This window comes from Nyctereutes procyonoides, unplaced genomic scaffold (genome assembly GCF_905146905.1).
Source record: "Nyctereutes procyonoides isolate TBG_1078 unplaced genomic scaffold, NYPRO_anot_genome, whole genome shotgun sequence".
Taxonomy (NCBI): domain Eukaryota; kingdom Metazoa; phylum Chordata; class Mammalia; order Carnivora; family Canidae; genus Nyctereutes; species Nyctereutes procyonoides.
Genome location: NW_026575126.1, coordinates 52,804,985 through 52,823,016, shown reverse-complemented (window position 1 = coordinate 52,823,016; position 18,032 = coordinate 52,804,985). Strand labels below are relative to the sequence as shown.

The window sequence follows — 18,032 nt, the reverse complement described above, 5'->3', positions numbered from 1 at the left end:
TCTTAGTGGTGTCCCTGCTTCCACTCTTGCTATTTACTTCTCTGCAACCAGAGTCATCTTTTAAAAATTATTAACATGGTACTTTCTGGTTCTCACTATTCTTTAGTAGCCTTCTATCTTATTCAGATAAAAGCCAGTGTCTTTACTAGAGCTCTGATCTCATCTCTGATACATCTCTAACTTTGTCTCCTGTGACTCTCTTCCCTCATAGTGCCAAAGCCACACTGGCTTTTCCTTTCTATTCTAGAACATTCTAAGCTGCTCCCTGACCCCAGGCCTTTCCACTAACAGTTTCCAGTGCCTGATTCAATGTTCCTCTGACTTGTTATCTCATCACCCAGGTTCCAGTTAGAATGTCACCTTCTCAGATACTCCTCCTGACCTTCCTACCTAACACTGAGCTCTGACCTCACTCCACCTGTATGGTCATTCTCTATCATGGTGCTCTGTTTTACTGTCTAACTGGCACTCATTGCTATCTGAATTTGTTAATTTGTTTATTCCTTTGTTGTCTGTCTTTTTCATTAGAACATAAATGCCATGAACACGGATCTTGTCTGCCTTGGGCTATTTATATCCCTAATGCTTAGCAAAATACCTATTAGGCACTCCGTGAATATTTGTTGAATGATGAGTGCATGAAGTCATGAATTTCCTTGACAGAAGAATAATCTAGAATAATAATGAGTTGACATGTATTGAGCATTTTTACCTCCCAGTTATTGAACCAAGTCTTTATACACATTGTCCTTTTCTTTTTTTTATTATTTTCTTTTTTATTTTTTTAAGTTTTTTTCTGTCACATTTTATTTTATTATTATTATTTTTTAATAATAAATTTATTTTTTATTGGTGTTCAATTTGCCAACATACAGAATAACACCCAGTGCTCATCCCATCAAGTGCCCCCCTCAGTGCCTGCCAACCAGTCACCCCCACCCCCTGCCCTCCTCCCCTTCCACCACGCCTAGTTCATTTCCCAGAGTTAGGAGTCTTCCATGTTCTGTCTCCCTTTCTGATATTTCCTACCCATTTCTTCTCCCTTCCCCTCTATTCCCTTTCACTATTATTTATATTCCCCAAATGAATGAGAACATATAATGTTTGTCCTTCTCCGATTGACTTATTTCACTCAGCATAATACCCTCCAGTTCCATCCACGTCGAAGCAAATGGTGGGTATTTGTCATTTCTAATGGCTGAGTAATATTCCATTATATACATAAACCACATCATCTTTATCCATTCATCTTTCGATGGACATGGAGGCTCCTTCCACAGTTTGGCTATTATACACATTGTCCTATCTAATTCTCTCAACAACCCTATAAGGTGGGTACTCTTATAATCACCACTTTATAGGTAAGGAAACCAAAGCACAGAGAGGGTTAGTTACTGTATTGCCCAAGGACCTGGATGAAAGCTCAGGACCTCCTGACTTCCTATGATTGTGTGGGTAGTATCCTAATAAGGACTGTGAAACCAGGCTGGTGGCCAGAAGCCTGTCTGTGCCCTGGAGCCCAGGGCTGCCCTTGCCAGAAGGAAGGGAGCTTTGTTCTGTCTTTCAAGTGGAAATAGCCAGAAATCCTACTATTTATACTCTCTTAGTGCTCTCCCAAGGCTTCCCAATTTTCTCTCCCTCAGTAAGGGATTCCTTAGCCAATTTCAATTTTTACCCTTTTCATGACCTCCAATCCCAGAAAGACTCAGGTTTTATTTGATTTGGCAGATCCTTTTCATCCTTGTGGATGCAGATGAACCCAGAAACGGACACATCTTCAAATATTTCAGGATCACAGAGGTTAATATCCCATGTGTCCAAATCTTAAACTTAAGTTCTGATGCGAGGTACAAAATGCCTTCTGAGGAGATAACCTATGAAAATCTCAAGAAATTTGGCCGCAGCTTCCTGAATAGAAGTGCCAAGGTAAGTTTGTTCTTCGACAAGGTTTACTCAAAATTTCATAATTTGCTGGCTTTGGTCATCTGAATAGAGAGAAGCAGGATCTCATGGTTCATTGTCAGGAAATAACTATATCTCTCCATCTTCAATCTTTTCAAATTTGACCTATCTGACCCCATGATTTAACATTAATTCTTTATTTTTGAAAGGCATTTCCTTTGTAGGAACTCCCAACTGAAGTGCAGGGAGCTCCCACGGCCAACATTCTCTGTGAGGTGACCCTTTTCCTCTTAGACTCTATGGGAAAGATTTAAGGATAGACGGATTTTTTGGATGAGGAGACAGGGTGGGGATGTATTAAGCAATTAGGATTTATCCTCAAATGTTAGAAAGGAGTCTGTTTTGCTAAAAGGAAGGAGAGGCCGTAAAAGGATCATACACAACACATATCTCCGATGTTTATGTAGCACTTGAAATGTCCCCCAGCCACCCTGCTGAAATAGATGACCATATTTTTTTTATTTTTCAAATGGGAACACTATTGAGAGTAATGCAGGAGTTGAGAGGTAAAAGTATCCTGGAATAAAAGGAATAAATTGGAACTTTCCAGAAAACCAGAATGTTTGGTCACCTTCCCTCTGAGGGTTCCCATTACCTTTCTGTCAATTCCTGCACAGACACTTCTTCTCAAATGAAAGCCATTTTTTCTCTGACACAAATAATCACAGGCCAAGCAGTGAGGCTCCTCATCTCCTCCATGCCATTTCTCCTCCTTCTACCTTCAAAACCCCAGAGCCCATGCATTTGGACTTTAGATCGCCTGCTTCCACCCTCCACTGCTGTCCCATGGGCATGTCCCTTTCACTCTCTGAGGACTTAAGCTCCTTATTTCAGACTTCCCTCTCTCCCTTCTCTGCCATCATTTCCAGAGATGCCAGTATCCAAAATCCTGGTCTCTCTTTTCTTTCATAATTGGTGTGTCTGTGCCATCCCAGACATCTACTCTGTAGCCACACTCTAGAGATGGCAGCCCTTCCAAAAACCTGATTTCAAGCTTCTCGTCCTATTATACTTCCATTTCTAGTATCCATGTTGCTATAATTCCTTACCTTTCTCATGGCCTCCAATTTCCTGATTCCATTTCACAATCTGTTTACTGTCTTTCCTCATGAACTTGGTTGGATTTGATGGTTCACAGCCATGATTCCCTTAAAGGGATAAAGATCTCTTTATTCTTTTATCCACCTTCTACCTTCTTTACACCCTATAGAATTTATGAGGCAAAAATCACAACCTTGGTTCAACTCACTTAATATCTCTATTTCTTCCAGACCAATGCTGGAGAAAAAAAAATACCGTCATGAGTCAGGATGGCCTCATGGAATCACAAACCTCTTATAAGCTCTGGAATGTCCTGACATCTCTATATAAATTTCTCTCAGTGTGTTCACTCTCTGAATCTCTGAGTCTCTTTGTCTCCATATTCCTACTTCCAATCTCAGCTGAGTACAAGCCCATATATCATTAAGACAGGGGCTCCTCATTTTCTTTCTTTCTTTTTTTTTTTTTCATTTTCTATCACCATATCTACAAACCTATCTGGAGCTCTACTCACTCTCTCTCTCTTCCTTCCAGTTTACCTTAGTAGGTGTCTGTCTCCTCCTCAAGGGCCAATATATCCTCTCATGCTCTTACAATAGAGATGAGTATCCTTCACTTGACTTATGAGATGTCATATGCCTGATCTGGCCCATTTCTAATTTCCATCTTTTTCATCATTTCCCATTTTCCACGCCCAGCCTCTACCCCTTTATGCTCCCTTGGAAGGAATCTTCAATCCTTTCCAGAGACTGATATAGAGATGAGAGAAGTATTGTAGGAATTGGAGAGCCAGGCAAAAGCCAGACAGCTACAAATATTAAGGATTTGGGTATTAAGAGAAATGGAAAGCCAAATTTGTATGGTGAAAATAGAACCCTGTTGGTAGAATCAAGAGGTGGAGAAGGCTAGGAGATGCAGAGAGAATTATGTGAGGCCATTACAGTGATGAAGGTAAAAGATGAATGTTATTTGGGCGAGGGTAGCAGCAGTGCTGATGGAGAGAAGTGCATGGATTCAAGAAATTGCAGGAACCAATGGTTGTAGAGAAAAGCATATGTTCTGAGATTTCTATTACATCCTTCAAAAAGAAGCAGAGCTAGGTACATTCCTTCACATAATATTTACTGAGGACCTACAACGTACCAGGCTGTGGATACTCAGTGATAAAGAAAGAAAAATCCCTTGTGACATTCTGTCTAGTGTTGTAGAGACACCATTAATCAAATAACCAGAAAAGTAAGATATAAATGATAAACCTGAATAAGTGATACAAGGAAAAATACCAAGCATTATGAAAATTTATGGTAGCACAATCTGACCTAGCCTGGGGAGAGTTAGGGAAGCCCTCCCTTGAGATCACTTTGAAGGATAAATCTGAGTTGATTGGATGAAGAACAGAGAGCAGTAATGAGGAGTAGGGAAGGCCCTGCAGGCAGAGGAATGGCATGAACAAAGGTCTGAGGTGGAAGAAGGATAGCCCTTTGGGTAAATAGAAGACCAATATGGTTGAAGAAAGCAAAGAAAGAATGGTAATGAGCTTGATGAGGCTGGCAAGAGTATAGGTCATGTAAATTATCTTGGTTTTGATTCTGGGAGTAATTGGAAACAGCTGAATTTTGGGGGGAGGGAGGGACAAACTAGTTAAGATGTTGAAGACATGAACCCTATTCACATCTAAGAATCTCAAGAATCATATATTTGGTGCTAGAATTCATCCCAGTTTGAAGACCTGCCTCCTCCCCAGCCCTCTGATCTCACTTTGCCCTGCATAATCCAGTCTGGACATCAGGCATTTCAAACTCTTTCCCAAGGCGGTTGTAAGAACAAGAGAAAACTTTCTGTTGTTTCCCATCAGGGGAGGGAGCCCCAACTACCAACCCCTTTCTGGAGACTGTTAGACCATTTCAAATTTGCTTCCTAGAAACATCAATCCAGTGAAGACATTCCAAAATATTGGGACCAGGGGCCAGTTAAGCAGCTCGTTGGGAAGAACTTCAACGTGGTGGTCTTTGACAAGGAAAGGGACGTATTTGTGATGTTCTGTAAGTATCTCTGCAGAAGCCATAGAAGGCAATGGCCCAGACATTACTTTTCAAGTGTTGCTCCTGAATTCTTGAGCCCCCAAATCCCCAAAATCTATCAAAGCACCATGCCAAGGATGTTCTTCAAACAACCAAAGAGTTTGGATCAAGATGCTATCTCCACTGCAATGCAACTCTCCTCGAAAATCTAATTCTTGGAACATGTGGAGTATCTTCCATACAATCCAGTCCTGTGGCTTTTATAGCAATAATAATGCTGATGGCTAACATTGATTTGATGCTATGGCATGCCAGGCCTTTTGCTGTGCTGTTCTATATGTTATCTCACTTAATCCTCACAAGGAGCTACTATTACTGCTCCCACTTTGCATAGGACTAAACAGAGTCTTGGGGAGGTGAAGCAAGTGCTGGAACTGGGATTGGAGCCTGGGCAATCTGACCCCAGTGGCTGGTCACTGCTATACAGAATGGCAGTTCTGGCATTATGTAACTTAACAGATGGCCTGTATTTAACCTACCTGACTTGGTATGACCAAACTGGAGACTCAGATCATGCAGGTAAGGGGCTTAGCAGTGTGTGGCATATTGCAAGTCCTTGGTAAAGGACAGCTATTGTTATTCCTATTGTAATTATTTCCTTGCCTACCTAAAGACTATTGCTCTCTCTCTCTCTCTCTCTCTCTGCTCTTTCTGATTTGCACATGAGAGCCATAAGCCAGGGATCTCCCTCCCACCCTGAGACACAGAGAAGGATGACACTGAAGTTACATCAGACGTCTCTTGTATTTTACCATTTATTGAGCACCTACAATGAGCCTGGCATGAGTTGGCTATCTACACACCTGCTTTTATTTCTTCCTCAAAACAAGCCTCTTAGAAAGGTCCAGTGGACTTCCTCATGATACAAATGAGGGAGCTAAGCCTCAGAAAGATTAATTACCTTACCTCAAATTGCACAGTAAACATATTGCAGGGCAAAGTTCAAATCAAACTCTGATGCCATTCTTTCCTGAGGGCTGCATTGCATCACGCAAGCCTTTTAAAATCACACTGAAATGGACTCTCATCCACAGGGCTAGAAGTTTAAGGTCCATGTGGTTGAATAACCATGATCTGTTGCCTTTATGTGAGAGGTGGGCAGCTTTTCTATACTTAACTGACACCAGAGTTAGGAGAATGCCCATTTGGTTCTGGTAAAAAGTAAAAGCAGCCTCATTTTCTTGGAAGCAGGCCTATCAGATTGGCCCCCTGGGACTGCAACCATTATGCTCTCCTCCTCTTCCAATCCAGGTCCATCCAGCTCCAGGGGAGATGCGGGGAGAACAGATGGTCAGGGAGCACTTGGTTTGTAAATGGAGGGATGATCATCCAAATGTAGAGTGTCGGGGCCCTTGAGGCCACACCTCCCACAGAGCCAGAAACTTTAATGGGATGATGAGCAGAGAAGGTTAGAGCTGGTCTCTGATTCTCTTCAGAGGGCTAGGTGCCCCGGCCAGACTCAGAGCTAAAGGAACTGTCCCTAAGGAAGTCTGCTGTCCCCTTTTCAGGGGTCATTGTCCTTGTCATAACCTCCTGTTCACTTCTTGGATGTATTATCCTCCACGGGACTAAAAGTCACTGTGGTATAATGGTCACAAGTTAAAGCAACCTGACTTCAAATCCCACTTCCTCTGCTTAATTACCTGGGTGACCTTGGGCCGTGACTTAACCTCTGTTGGAAAACTCTTGTGCTTTCTCTTCTCTCTCTCTCTCTCTCTCTCTCTCTCTCTCTCTCACACACACACACACACACACACACACACACATACATGATTTCTAGCAGAACTTGAGTAATCGTCTGGTATAAATATTTTTCGTTTTTTTTTCTTCTTCAACTGGAGTGAAAAGCAATGTTGAACGAAAAACAAAGAATAGGAGAAAGTGTCCCAGCATGCTCAAAGTGGTAACATCTGGGTAGAGGGGACTAGATCAATTTTTTCTAGTTTATTTCATAGTGACCAAGCACTGTGGTTGAAATGTAAAATAAGGTAATATGCTATTCAAAGATATTTGCATAATAGCAGAACCACTAGTAGAACACGATGACGTTTCTGGGGCAGTGTTGGATTTCCATCTTTATTATGTGTGAGCTTGCACAACAGCTCTTCTCTTCCAGATGCACCCTGGTCCGAAAAGTGTAAGGCGTTGTTCCCAGTGTTGGAGGAGTTGGGCAGAAAGTATCAAAACCACTCGACAGTCACCATTGCCAAGATTGACATCACGGCAAATGAAATTCAGCTGATGTACCTAGACCGGTACCCCTTTTTCAACCTGTTCCCCACCGACACTCAACAAGTAAGGGGCTCTTGGGACCCACATATGTGATTATCACAGACCTGGTTTCTCCTGATCTCCAGCTCTGCTTTCTACCAAATCAGCTTCATTCTCAGCTCCATCTCTCATTATCCTCTCATGTTCAATTTGAAGAGTGTTCTCCATTAGCTTCCCCAGAAGTCCCAAGACTTGCTATAATTGTATCCACCTTGAGTCAGCTGTTCTGTCTTGACCCAGTCAATGACCCCAATGATGTGGGGTCTTGATTAGCCAGGCCCACTTCCTTCTGGTATTGGGGCAGAGCTCTACTCAGATGATATGGAACATGGTAGGGGTAATCTCCATGTGAATATTTGGGCTAGGGTACTACAAGAAGAAGGAAGAACACATGATAGAAAAACAGTCAATGTCTTTTGCACACCAATATTACAATCACCAAGCATCGTCAGTGTCATGGAACATACCCTCCATGCTGCTTTGGCACATGGGCCAAGATGCCCATCAAAGCACTGCAAGTGAAGGTTCCTGACCACTGAGTGTGGGAAAGGGGTCATGATATGGACCTACCTCCACATGCAATTGGAATTAAGGGGACAGATTCTGGAGGGCAGTTATTCCATGCAGACATGGGATTTTAAAGAATGCTGAGGATTTTTTTTTAAGATTTTATTTGTTTATTTGACAGAGAGAGAAAATACAAGCAGGGAGAGCAGATGGCAGAGGGAGAAGGAGAAGCAATCTCCTCAATGAATAGGGAGCCTAATGTGGGGCTTGACCCCAGGACCCCAAGATCATGACCTGAGCCAAAGGCAGATGCTTTATCAACTGAGCCACCTAGGTGCCCTAAGAATGCTGAGGATTTAAGTCAGATTAGAAGAGGGGTGTGAACTATTTGCAGGAAGTATACTAGGCATGAGGAAGTAGGCAGAAGTGTGGCCACAGTGCTGAAGGAGAAGCCATCCTGGTACAGAACATGCATTTGGGGGCAGTTGTGGGAAATGAGGCTGGGTTGAGAGGGTGGAGCTGTCACAGATCTTCCATTATCCAAAAAAGAGTGTAGACAACCAGTGGGCAGTAAGCAGCTTCATAATCTTCTTAAAGACTGAAAGAGGAAAGGGACCTAGGGGTGGCCGAGCAACAATCATGCATCAGATGCTTTGTAAAATGATAACTAATCTTATTCTCCTTGTTATAATAATAGCAACCATCTACCATGCTCACTATGAGGCAGGTATTGTTATTTTTTTTAAGATTTATTTATTTTAGAGAGAGAGAGAGAGAGAGCAAGCAGTGGGGAGGAGCAGAGGGAAGGGGAGAGAGAATATCTCAAGCAGACTATACACTGAGCATGGAGCCCAATGTGGGTTTCAATCTCATAACCCTGAGATCATGACCTGAGCCAAAACCAAGAGTCAGCTACTTAACCAAATAAGCCACCCAGATGCCCCAAGTCAGGTATGTTTTAAGTGCTTTTCATCTAGTAACTCATTAAATTCTCCTAACAACTTATGTGGTAGATACTGTTATCATCATCACATTACAGAGAGGGAAACTGAGTCATAGTAAGGTTACACAGGGTTTGAGCCCTGAGAGGGTGGCTTCGAGGTCCATGCTCTGAAGCACCACATTACAGCATATGATGGAGGAATTTTTATTACCCCTATCTTAGAGCCATGATAACAGGCTCAGAAAGGCTAAGGAACAAGTTCACTGTACTCAGATTGTTAGGAATTTGGCCTTGGATTTATTTTATGTAGCAATCCCTGACTATTTTGCAGGAAGAGGCTACCATTTTGACCTTGTTCTGTTTTCTTTCTAGGCTATAATGTATACAGGAGAACATACCATGAAGGGCTTCTCTGACTTCCTGGAAAGTCAAATCAAGACCAGGATTAAGGATGAGGATGAGGTAAGGCAAAACGGCAGTACCTGCAATTATTCTGTTCCATACAGAATCATCAAGAACTCAAACAACTAGGAAGGAGTGTGCCAAAAGTCCCATAATCTTGTGCTCTCTAGAGAGTGTTGGCAACGAGAGAACAACTACCTAGACTGGATGACTTTATTTCAAGGGCACTTACTACAAGGAAGCAGAGATGGCAGGCTTTAGAAGCAGAGAGAAAGGTTGTGACGTCTCCTAAGGCTGCTTCCCTGGGTCCACTGTTCCTGAGTTGGTAACCAGATGTCTTGACAGGATCCGGTGCTCTGGCATTATTTTCCTGATGGATGGAATAACTATCCCCATTCTCTCCAAATCTCAAATTCCATTCACACCTCAATGAGGCCAGCTGCAGGAAAGTGCCCCCTGTACTAGTAGGGACCCTTTCAGTTAGAAATGTCAGAAATACTACTCTTTAATTGAAGCAACAATGGGAGTTTAATCTATATAACTGGTAGGACATTAGGCATAGGTGGATTCAGGAGTCCAAACTCATTTTCTGTCTCCCCATCTCTGCTTTCCTCTATGTTAGCTTTATTCCCAAGCAGTCATTTCCCCATGGAAGGTCAAATATTTCCCCACAGCTTTAAGCTAATATCCTCCCAGCTTAGAAAGTAAGCACCTAATTCTTAGTAGTCCTAGCAACGTCCTGGATAGGAATTTCATGATTGGCCTGGGTCATGTGCCCAGCCCTGGAGCTAGACCTGGGCAAGCCTGTGGCCTTTGAGTAGAGGAATGGGATTCCCCAAAGGCCCTATTTCTGGAGGGCAAACCATGTTGGGAATTTCCTCACCTAAGCCAAATGGGCCTTTGTATCTATGAGGATCCTCCAAGAACCTCTCTCTGGGCATTACCAGAAAAAGAAGGCTTGGTAACTACAATCACAATTATCACATATTTGTTGCCTTTTTATTTCTTTATCCTATTTCTTCCCTCCTTCTTTTCTTTTCTTGATTAGCTGTTGTCTATTGAGGAAAGTGAATTGACAGAAGAGGAGGCATTAGCTGAAGAAAAGAAGTTACCTTTTATCAAGGAAGAGTTATCTGAACAGAAGGTGCTTGAGCTGGAGAATGTGACAAAGCTGGAAGAGCCAGCTGGGCAGAAGGAAACAGCCAAGGAGGAGAAAGAAAAGGTGGCTAAGCCAAAGGGACCTCCAAAACAAGAGAAGAAACCAAAAGTGAAGGAAGAACTGTAGTTTCTCCAAAGCCAAGAGCCATTTCCCAGGTCCTGGCATCATTTTCTAAATGGATATAGTCCAAAAAAATTATATATAATTGTGGTGAGTGTAGGCTGGACAATTAAAAACTGCTGAATATCTTTGGCCCTGTTCTACTTATTGCCTCCTTTTCCTGGTTGGTGCTGTCTTAGAAAAGCTGTTTGGCCCAGAATTCAGACAGCATTGCAAGCCAAGCCATAACTGCAACATTTAATGTGCATTTACAACATGCTGCTCAGTCATGCAATTCTCACAATGTCCCTTTCATTATCCCCATTTTACACATGGGGAAACTGAGGCAAAGAGAGGTTAAACAGGATCACACAGTTAGGAAACCCTTGAGATATGATCCCAGGCACTCTCACTCCAGATATTGCATTTAATTACTATGCAGACACTGTTTCCACTAGGTTGGAGTCCCCAGAGTGGGGACTGATTTGCTTATGCTGCATTTTGACAGAAAGAGATTCAGCCCCAAACGTGTCCCCAGTCTTCTATATCTCAGTAAGTGATCCACTTTCTTAAGCAGCAACGTGTTAGAATAATGCTCAACTCCCTTTGTTTACTACCCTAAAAATAATTCCACCAGTCTGTGTGACTCCACCCACTTGCACTGACCCACACCTACTTCTATCCACTGACACAGGCCTCACTTATCTTTACAGGACTCTACCCACTTCCCTCCACCCACTTTGCTCCACTTCCTCCCACCATTTTCAGCCCTGGAAGTGTCCTGAATGGTGTGCTTCTACTGCCATTCTGTACCTCTGTGCCCACTCCCCCATCCATATTCCATAAAGCTGCTGAAATGATCTTTTAAAAAGCCATTGTCTGGAAGGCTTACAACACTACCTTGTTCCAACTCTAGAACAGAATCCTTATCACCTTTAGAATAAGATCCAGTCTGCTTACCACACCTTCAAGGCCTAGAAAGTTCTGGCCTCACAGATCTCTTCTGCTTTTTCCACCCTCCCTCTCATTTTCTAGCCTCCAGCCATGCTTCCGGTCTATTCTTTAGTTCAAGTTCTCTCTCTCCTCATGGCTATTTCTTCTGCCTAAACGCACACACAATACACTCCCAAGGATCTTCATGCAGATGTGTCTTTTTCATCCTTCAAACCTCAGTTCAGATGTTACCACCTCAAAGAGGCCTTTCTAGATACCAATATTTGACTGCATCTTAATTTGCTGTGCACTAATATATTGCTTGCTTCCCCCACTGCAAATTAGATTCTGTATTAGTTTCCTATTATTGCTCTGACAAATTCCCACAAATATAGTGGCTTGAAAAAGTACCAACTTACTATCTACAGATTTGAAGGCCAGAAATCAGAAGTCAATTACACTGAACTGAAGTCAGGGTGTCATCAGGGTTTGTCCCCACTGGAGGAGTACCCTGACTTGTCTTTTTTAGCTTCTGGAGACAGCCTGCATTCCTTAGCTCGTGGGCCTGCCCAGGTAAGGTCACATCAAGATCCTGAACTTCCCTTTTGCCATGTAAGGTACCATTGACAGCTGCTGGGGATTAGGACATAGATGTATTGGGAAGTCATCACTCAGCTGACTACAGATTCATGCTGCTGATTCATGATAATCCTTTTGGCCAAGTAATAACAGAGTTCCTCTTAGAAAAAGGAGGCATATTATCTTACAGACCAAGGTCTTTACAAACCCTCTGGGCCTTTCCACTTCTCACCTGTCTTGTAAGAGAAAGGCTGTTTGTACTCTTTCAGGCCTCCTGATCCAGCTCCTAGGCCTACCTCTCCCACCCCTAAATCTGGCCCTGTCCACATCCAGATGAAGCAGGGAACAGCCTGAGGCCCTAAAACTCACCTGACCCAGACTGCCCTGACAGGAGCAGGTGTTAGTATTCAGGACGTGGTGTAAGACTCACCTGCCTCAGCCCTAAGGCTATGTGGCTCCTGGTCATAGGAGGGGTTCATGGAGGCTGCTAGGAGTAAGTCATGCAGAACAGAGTCCCCAATTGGCCAGCAGCCAGAGAATGCATGTACTTACCTGCAGGTCCACCAAATGCATCTGGGGCTTTAGGAAGTGGGGGCTCAGGTTGGGATAAGCAGTTATAGGTAAGTAAGGCTGGTGATGACCCTCTGTTGGGAGGGTCTTCTCCCTTGGTTCATTTTCTACCCCGTATAACACACACTACTCTCACATAAATCCTTTCTATTCTGTTTGATCCGTTTTTCAAATCTCCCCACACCTTAGCTTCATTCTCTCAAAAAAAGACCTGAAACCACTTATCCCTCATGACCAAGCATAGAATATTTTTTTATCTCAAGGAGTGCAGTGCATGATACGAGTAATCTGAATAAGATAAGGACTGTAGGGACAGCTGGGTGGCTTAGTGGTTGAGCATCTGCCTTTGGCTCAGGTTGTGATCCTAGGATTCTGGGATCGAGTCCCACATTGGGCTCCCTGCAGGGAACCTGCTTCTACCCCTGCCCGTGTCTCTGCCCGCCCCCTGTGTCTCTCATGAGTAAATAAAGTATTTTCTAAAAAAAAAAAAAAAAGATAAAGGCTGTAGTATGGATTTAACATGGGCTAGTTGATAATCTCAGGGAAGCAACTCAATATTTCTGAACTACAGTCTTCTTGGTAATGTGTTGCTGTGCCTCATTGTATGAGACACTAAATGTGAAAGCATTCAATATAGTCTTTGACCCAAGAGAGAGACTCTCAGTAAGGTGACAGCTGTCAGGGGGATCCCTGGGTGGCACAGCGGTTTGGCGCCTGCCTTTGGCCCAGGGCGCGATCCTGGAGACCCGGAATCGAGTCCCACGTCGGGCTCCCGGTGCATGGAGCCTGCTTCTCCCTCTGCCTGTGTCTCTGCCTCTCTGCCTCTCTCTCTCTCTGTGTGACTATCATAAATAAAAAATAAAAATTAAAAAAGGTGACAGCTGTCAAGATTATTAAGATCAAATTTCTTACCCATGTTTAAAAGTTCAGAGAAGAGCATTCCAAGAAGATGGGAACTTCCGATAAGCTGAATAAGGTTTGTTCAGAAATTTTTATTACTTTTCTGGAAGTAAGATAAAGAAAAAAAGGTCAAATTTGGTGATCTTGATGAGCAGTGTCAATGAGCTGGCAGTTCAGGAAGTGTATCAGTGTGAAATTGAGTGGAAAGTGTGCAGATAAATCTTTTGTGAAGTTTGGCTATGATAGGATGGAAAGTAGGATGGTGGTTGGAGGGAGTGTGGGGTCAAAGGAAAGTTTCTATAGAAGGGACTAGCAGAAAGAATAAATAAATAAAAATTTTTAAAAAAGAAGGAACTAGCAGATGAGAATACTCCAAGAAGCTATGAGAAGAGAAAGTCACAGGAGGTAGGGATAAATGAAGGTGAGTCAGAAAGGCTATGAGCCCAGGAAGAAGGATGATGCCCCCATCATGGCAGGATAGGAGATGTGAAAGATGAGTCCAGAGACAGGAAGATGAGAAGATGAGGGAAGCAATGCTTAGTGACTCCAATAGAGAAGATCATGATGTCATTAAATGTGTGGGGATGGGAGACAGTAGGAATTTCGAAGAGTGGAAAAACAACCAACTAGTAAAACACCACAGGACGATCCAGCTGTGTTGAGTGTGGGGGAGGCACAAATGTAGGTTTTATTATTTAGGTAGGTTTTATTATTATTTCTCAGATATAGCAAGGCTCACAGATGAGAAGGTGAATGCCATTGAGAACATGGTTGATTATATTCACAGATCCTAAGGAGGGGGTGCACTGGAAGAGGCACCAGGGTCAATCAGGAGGCCAAGGGAGAGGGGAGATATGAGCAACAGCCTTTCTTATGGTTTCCATGGGAAGGAACAGGAGAGGCAGGGTAAGCAGGTTTAGGATTGGATAGTGTGAATAATTTCCACAGGCCCTGGGATGAGGGAACTGTCCCAGGTTGTCTGGTGCCTGGCCCTGGGGTGATTAGGGTAGGGGAATAGTGGCCCAGAGTGTGAGAGCCCCCAGCAAAGGAGGGCTCTGGGTAGTTGGTTTGCATATGAAAGGCAGATCTCAGGTCATCTGTTTGCTATCACTATCTCTAGGAATTAGTTAGACTGGGAGGGGCAGTCCCTCTAGAGTCACCAAAGCCCCAAGATGTACAAGCAACAAATATAGAAACTAGCAAAATGAAAAATATGGTTATTAGACTGATGAATAATCTCCAACACAAATGCCCTACTTTCCTGCCTGTAGCCCTTGCCCAGACAATTCCAGGAGCTACCTGGAGCCTCCATTTAATCTTTTAAGGACACCCTGACTCAGGTTTAGACAGGGCCTCATAGGCACCAACCAGAAATCATATTCACCATCCAAAATGGAGAAAAAGAATATTAAGAACACTTATTTTCTTCTCAAGCAGTAGGGTGGGGAAGGGGAGGACGGACACATTCCTATAGGAGGGAAAAAAGGACATGGCCAGTTGAGAAAAAAAATAACACACAAATGGAGACATAATGATTTCTCTTTTCACTGAAGAACTGAAAAAGTAAACAATGAGATTTCTCACTTACTTTTTTGAGAAAGGTGAAGGACAAAGATGAAGCAAAAATGCTCAGGCTTAGTACTATGGTGGGATTATAAACTATTTATTTTTTAAAGATTTTATTTATTTATTTGAGAGAGCAAGTGAGTGCACAAACAGGGGGAGGGGGAGAGGGAGAGGGAGAAGCATCGCTGAGCAGGGGGCCCAACGCAGGGCTCAATCCCAGAACCTCAAGATCACAACCCAAGCCAGTCAGATGCTTAACCAATTGAGGCAACCAGGTGCCCCTAAACTAGTTTATTTTGAAAAACCTCTCTCTGGAGTGCTGTTTGGGAAGTATCAAAATTCTTAAAATGGCACCATTCTTTGACCCAGAAGTTTCACTCCTACAAAATTATCCTGAGGAGTATATTGCACAGTGCTTGATGGTTACCCTACCACTAAATGAGGCAGGATAAGAAAGATGCTGAAAAAATAAATGCAGTGGGTCATTGTTCTATTTCCTGCTCAGCCCAAGTCTACACACATTCAGTTTTTCTCAGTGGGATTGACTCTTAGACTGGACTGCCATCTGGGAATGGGTCAGGAGCCATGGGATTGAACCCATGCTCTACCATTTCAACTCCTGTGACTGTACGTCAGCAAAGCAGCATTGAAGTGACTTCCACAGATAGAGTCATTACTATACCTCTGTCCTCACATCCTCTCCTTTAACCACCATAACAACTCTAAGAGATGGGTACTCTCCATTTACAGACAATAAAAATGACCTCAGGAATATTAAGAAATGAGCCATCTGGCACACAATAAATGGCTGATCTGGAGCCAGGCACACTGACTCAAAAGCCAGTCTACTAGGTCAGGAAAGTTATCCACCTCCCAAAGGGGCCTATCCTCCTTTTACACAAACTGGGTCTGGTCCAGTAATGTCTGAATTATTTTCTCACTTTGACCTTCAACCATTTTCACTTCCTCTCCTGCTCATGTTTGGATGGTAGAGGAGTTTGCTGAGCCCATGAGGACGGAGTATGCTTCAGCAGAGTGCCTGCCCTCCCCAGGACAGGGAACCCAAACGGCCACAGGTGCATGTCTTAATGGTGCTAACAAATACCGCTTTTTCCCCAGCACAGCCTGGCTTCAGATACTGGCCTCTGCCTGGCTCCTTGGGTCTACCTTGTCCTTCTCAGTAACCAAGAAAAAGCCTGGTACCCTGGCACTGCTTTTTCAGTTAATTTCTAACTAAGGAATCTCTTTATGCCAAAAGGTGCAAAACAGAGGCCTTATATTTGCAGGCACAAGTTTGACCCCCCAATGTCAGTCACTTGGGGTGTCCACATATTAGGAAAAAGAACAACAACAATCTGACAGCCTAGGAAAGGAAAACATTGTGCCCAAAGGGGAAAATATTCCACCCTCAAGAAAACAATCTCAAGAAACAGAACCAGAGAATAATTGGAGGAGAGATTGCCAGCAAGGGGTAGATGTATATATAGGAGGCACACACCTGTAAACAGACTAATTCTACCTTTCTGGCTTCAGGTAAGGCTATCAATGGCTCTCTCTTCTCCTAGCCACTTCTCCCCCCACCTAGTTGCCTACTAATTCCCATTCCATTTGGGAGAGGGAGAAAGGAAATGAAGAGATTGGACACTTGGGTCAGACCTAGATTGGGTCATTCCTCTGTTGACTATTGGCTTCATTATCTTTTTTGGTCAATCTCCCTGTCTTTGAGGCTATGCTTCTCTAATAATAATGACTACTATTTCTTCACTTGTTCAACAAATATTAGTGAAGTGCCTACTATGTACCAGGCACTGGGGTACAGCAGTGAACAATAGCATTTGCTATGTGCCAGATCCTGCTTTGCTTATATCATCTTAGTTAATCTCCATGACAACATGGAGTCAGTTATCATCTGCCACAGTGTTTTCAAAGTACAGGTCATGACCCATTAGTAAATCATGAAATTACTTGTGGATTATATCCAAAATTTTATTTTATTTTATTTTTTATTTTTTTTTTATGATAGTCGCACAAAGAGAGAGAGAGAGGCAGAGACACAGGCAGAGGGAGAAGCAGGCTCCATGCACCGGGAGCCCGATGTGGGTTTCGATCCTGGGTCTCCAGGACCACGCCCTGGGCCAAAGGCAGGCGCTAAACCGCTGCGCCACCCAGGGATCCCCCAAAATTTTCTTTTAATTAAATTTTATAGACTCTGTCAGCAAGCAATGCAAACAGTAATGATAAGAGGTGTTTTTTTTTTATTTTAGAAAACGTATTATATTGTGTGTGTGTGTGTGTGTGTGTGTGTGTGTGTGTGTGTGCCCATGTACATACACAAGCAACAGCACCAGGTTATGGCAAAAAATATTTTCCTTATAGCAGATTGTGGTTACAAAGGCTTGGAAAACACAGCTCCAGAACACAAGTTCTTTGATCACAGGGATTTCAAACTGAGCCTGGCACATCACAGCCACTCAGTTTGTAAAAACAATAATCCCTATTCATAGATGAGGAAACTAATTCTTAGCGAATTGAAATACCTTTCCCAGTGTTACATTGTTAGCAATTAGTGAAATACAGATTTGGATGCTGGTTGCAGGCTCCAGGTCCCACACATTTAACCACTATACTACTCTAGTTTGCAGCTATAAAAATTGAGGCAATAGTAATACTCACCTAGGATTATTCCAACTAAGTGAAATAATAAGTGACCGCTCTGGAAACACTAAAATCTTTTGTGAAGGTTCATCATCTCTCGAGTTACTTATCTTAAGCAAAGCTACCTCCAAAAAGATGGTGAGTCCAGAACGTGCTACCCTACCTTGCTGCTTCCTGTTTCAAAAGAGACTCACTTCTACCAGATGCACTGAGATTAGGGAAGCAGAGGCTAATATGCGGGTGGGAGTAAGAGTTGGGTAACAGATGGGAAAACTACCAAAACAAGGGTCACAATACTGCACATATTTTGTCATTCATATAAATGGCATCTTCTGGAGTTGTGCAGTGCACAACCAAAGCACTC

General features: G+C 43.1%; 2 protein-coding genes across 2 annotated transcripts in view; one reads left to right on the top strand and one right to left on the bottom strand.

The window, feature by feature from the left end:
- Window positions 1-10,492, top strand: part of PDILT (protein disulfide isomerase like, testis expressed) — a 34,168-nt gene extending 23,676 nt beyond the window's left edge. Inside the window, exons 7-11 of the mRNA XM_055341017.1 lie at window positions 1,729-1,926; window positions 4,925-5,045; window positions 7,201-7,379; window positions 9,178-9,267; window positions 10,256-10,492. Coding sequence (XP_055196992.1) covers window positions 1,729-1,926; window positions 4,925-5,045; window positions 7,201-7,379; window positions 9,178-9,267; window positions 10,256-10,492 — 825 coding nt within the window. The remainder of the gene's footprint in view (window positions 1-1,728; window positions 1,927-4,924; window positions 5,046-7,200; window positions 7,380-9,177; window positions 9,268-10,255) is intronic.
- ACSM5 (acyl-CoA synthetase medium chain family member 5) overlaps window positions 1-18,032 on the bottom strand; it is a 256,139-nt gene that overhangs the window by 73,779 nt on the left and 164,328 nt on the right. The window lies entirely within an intron of this gene.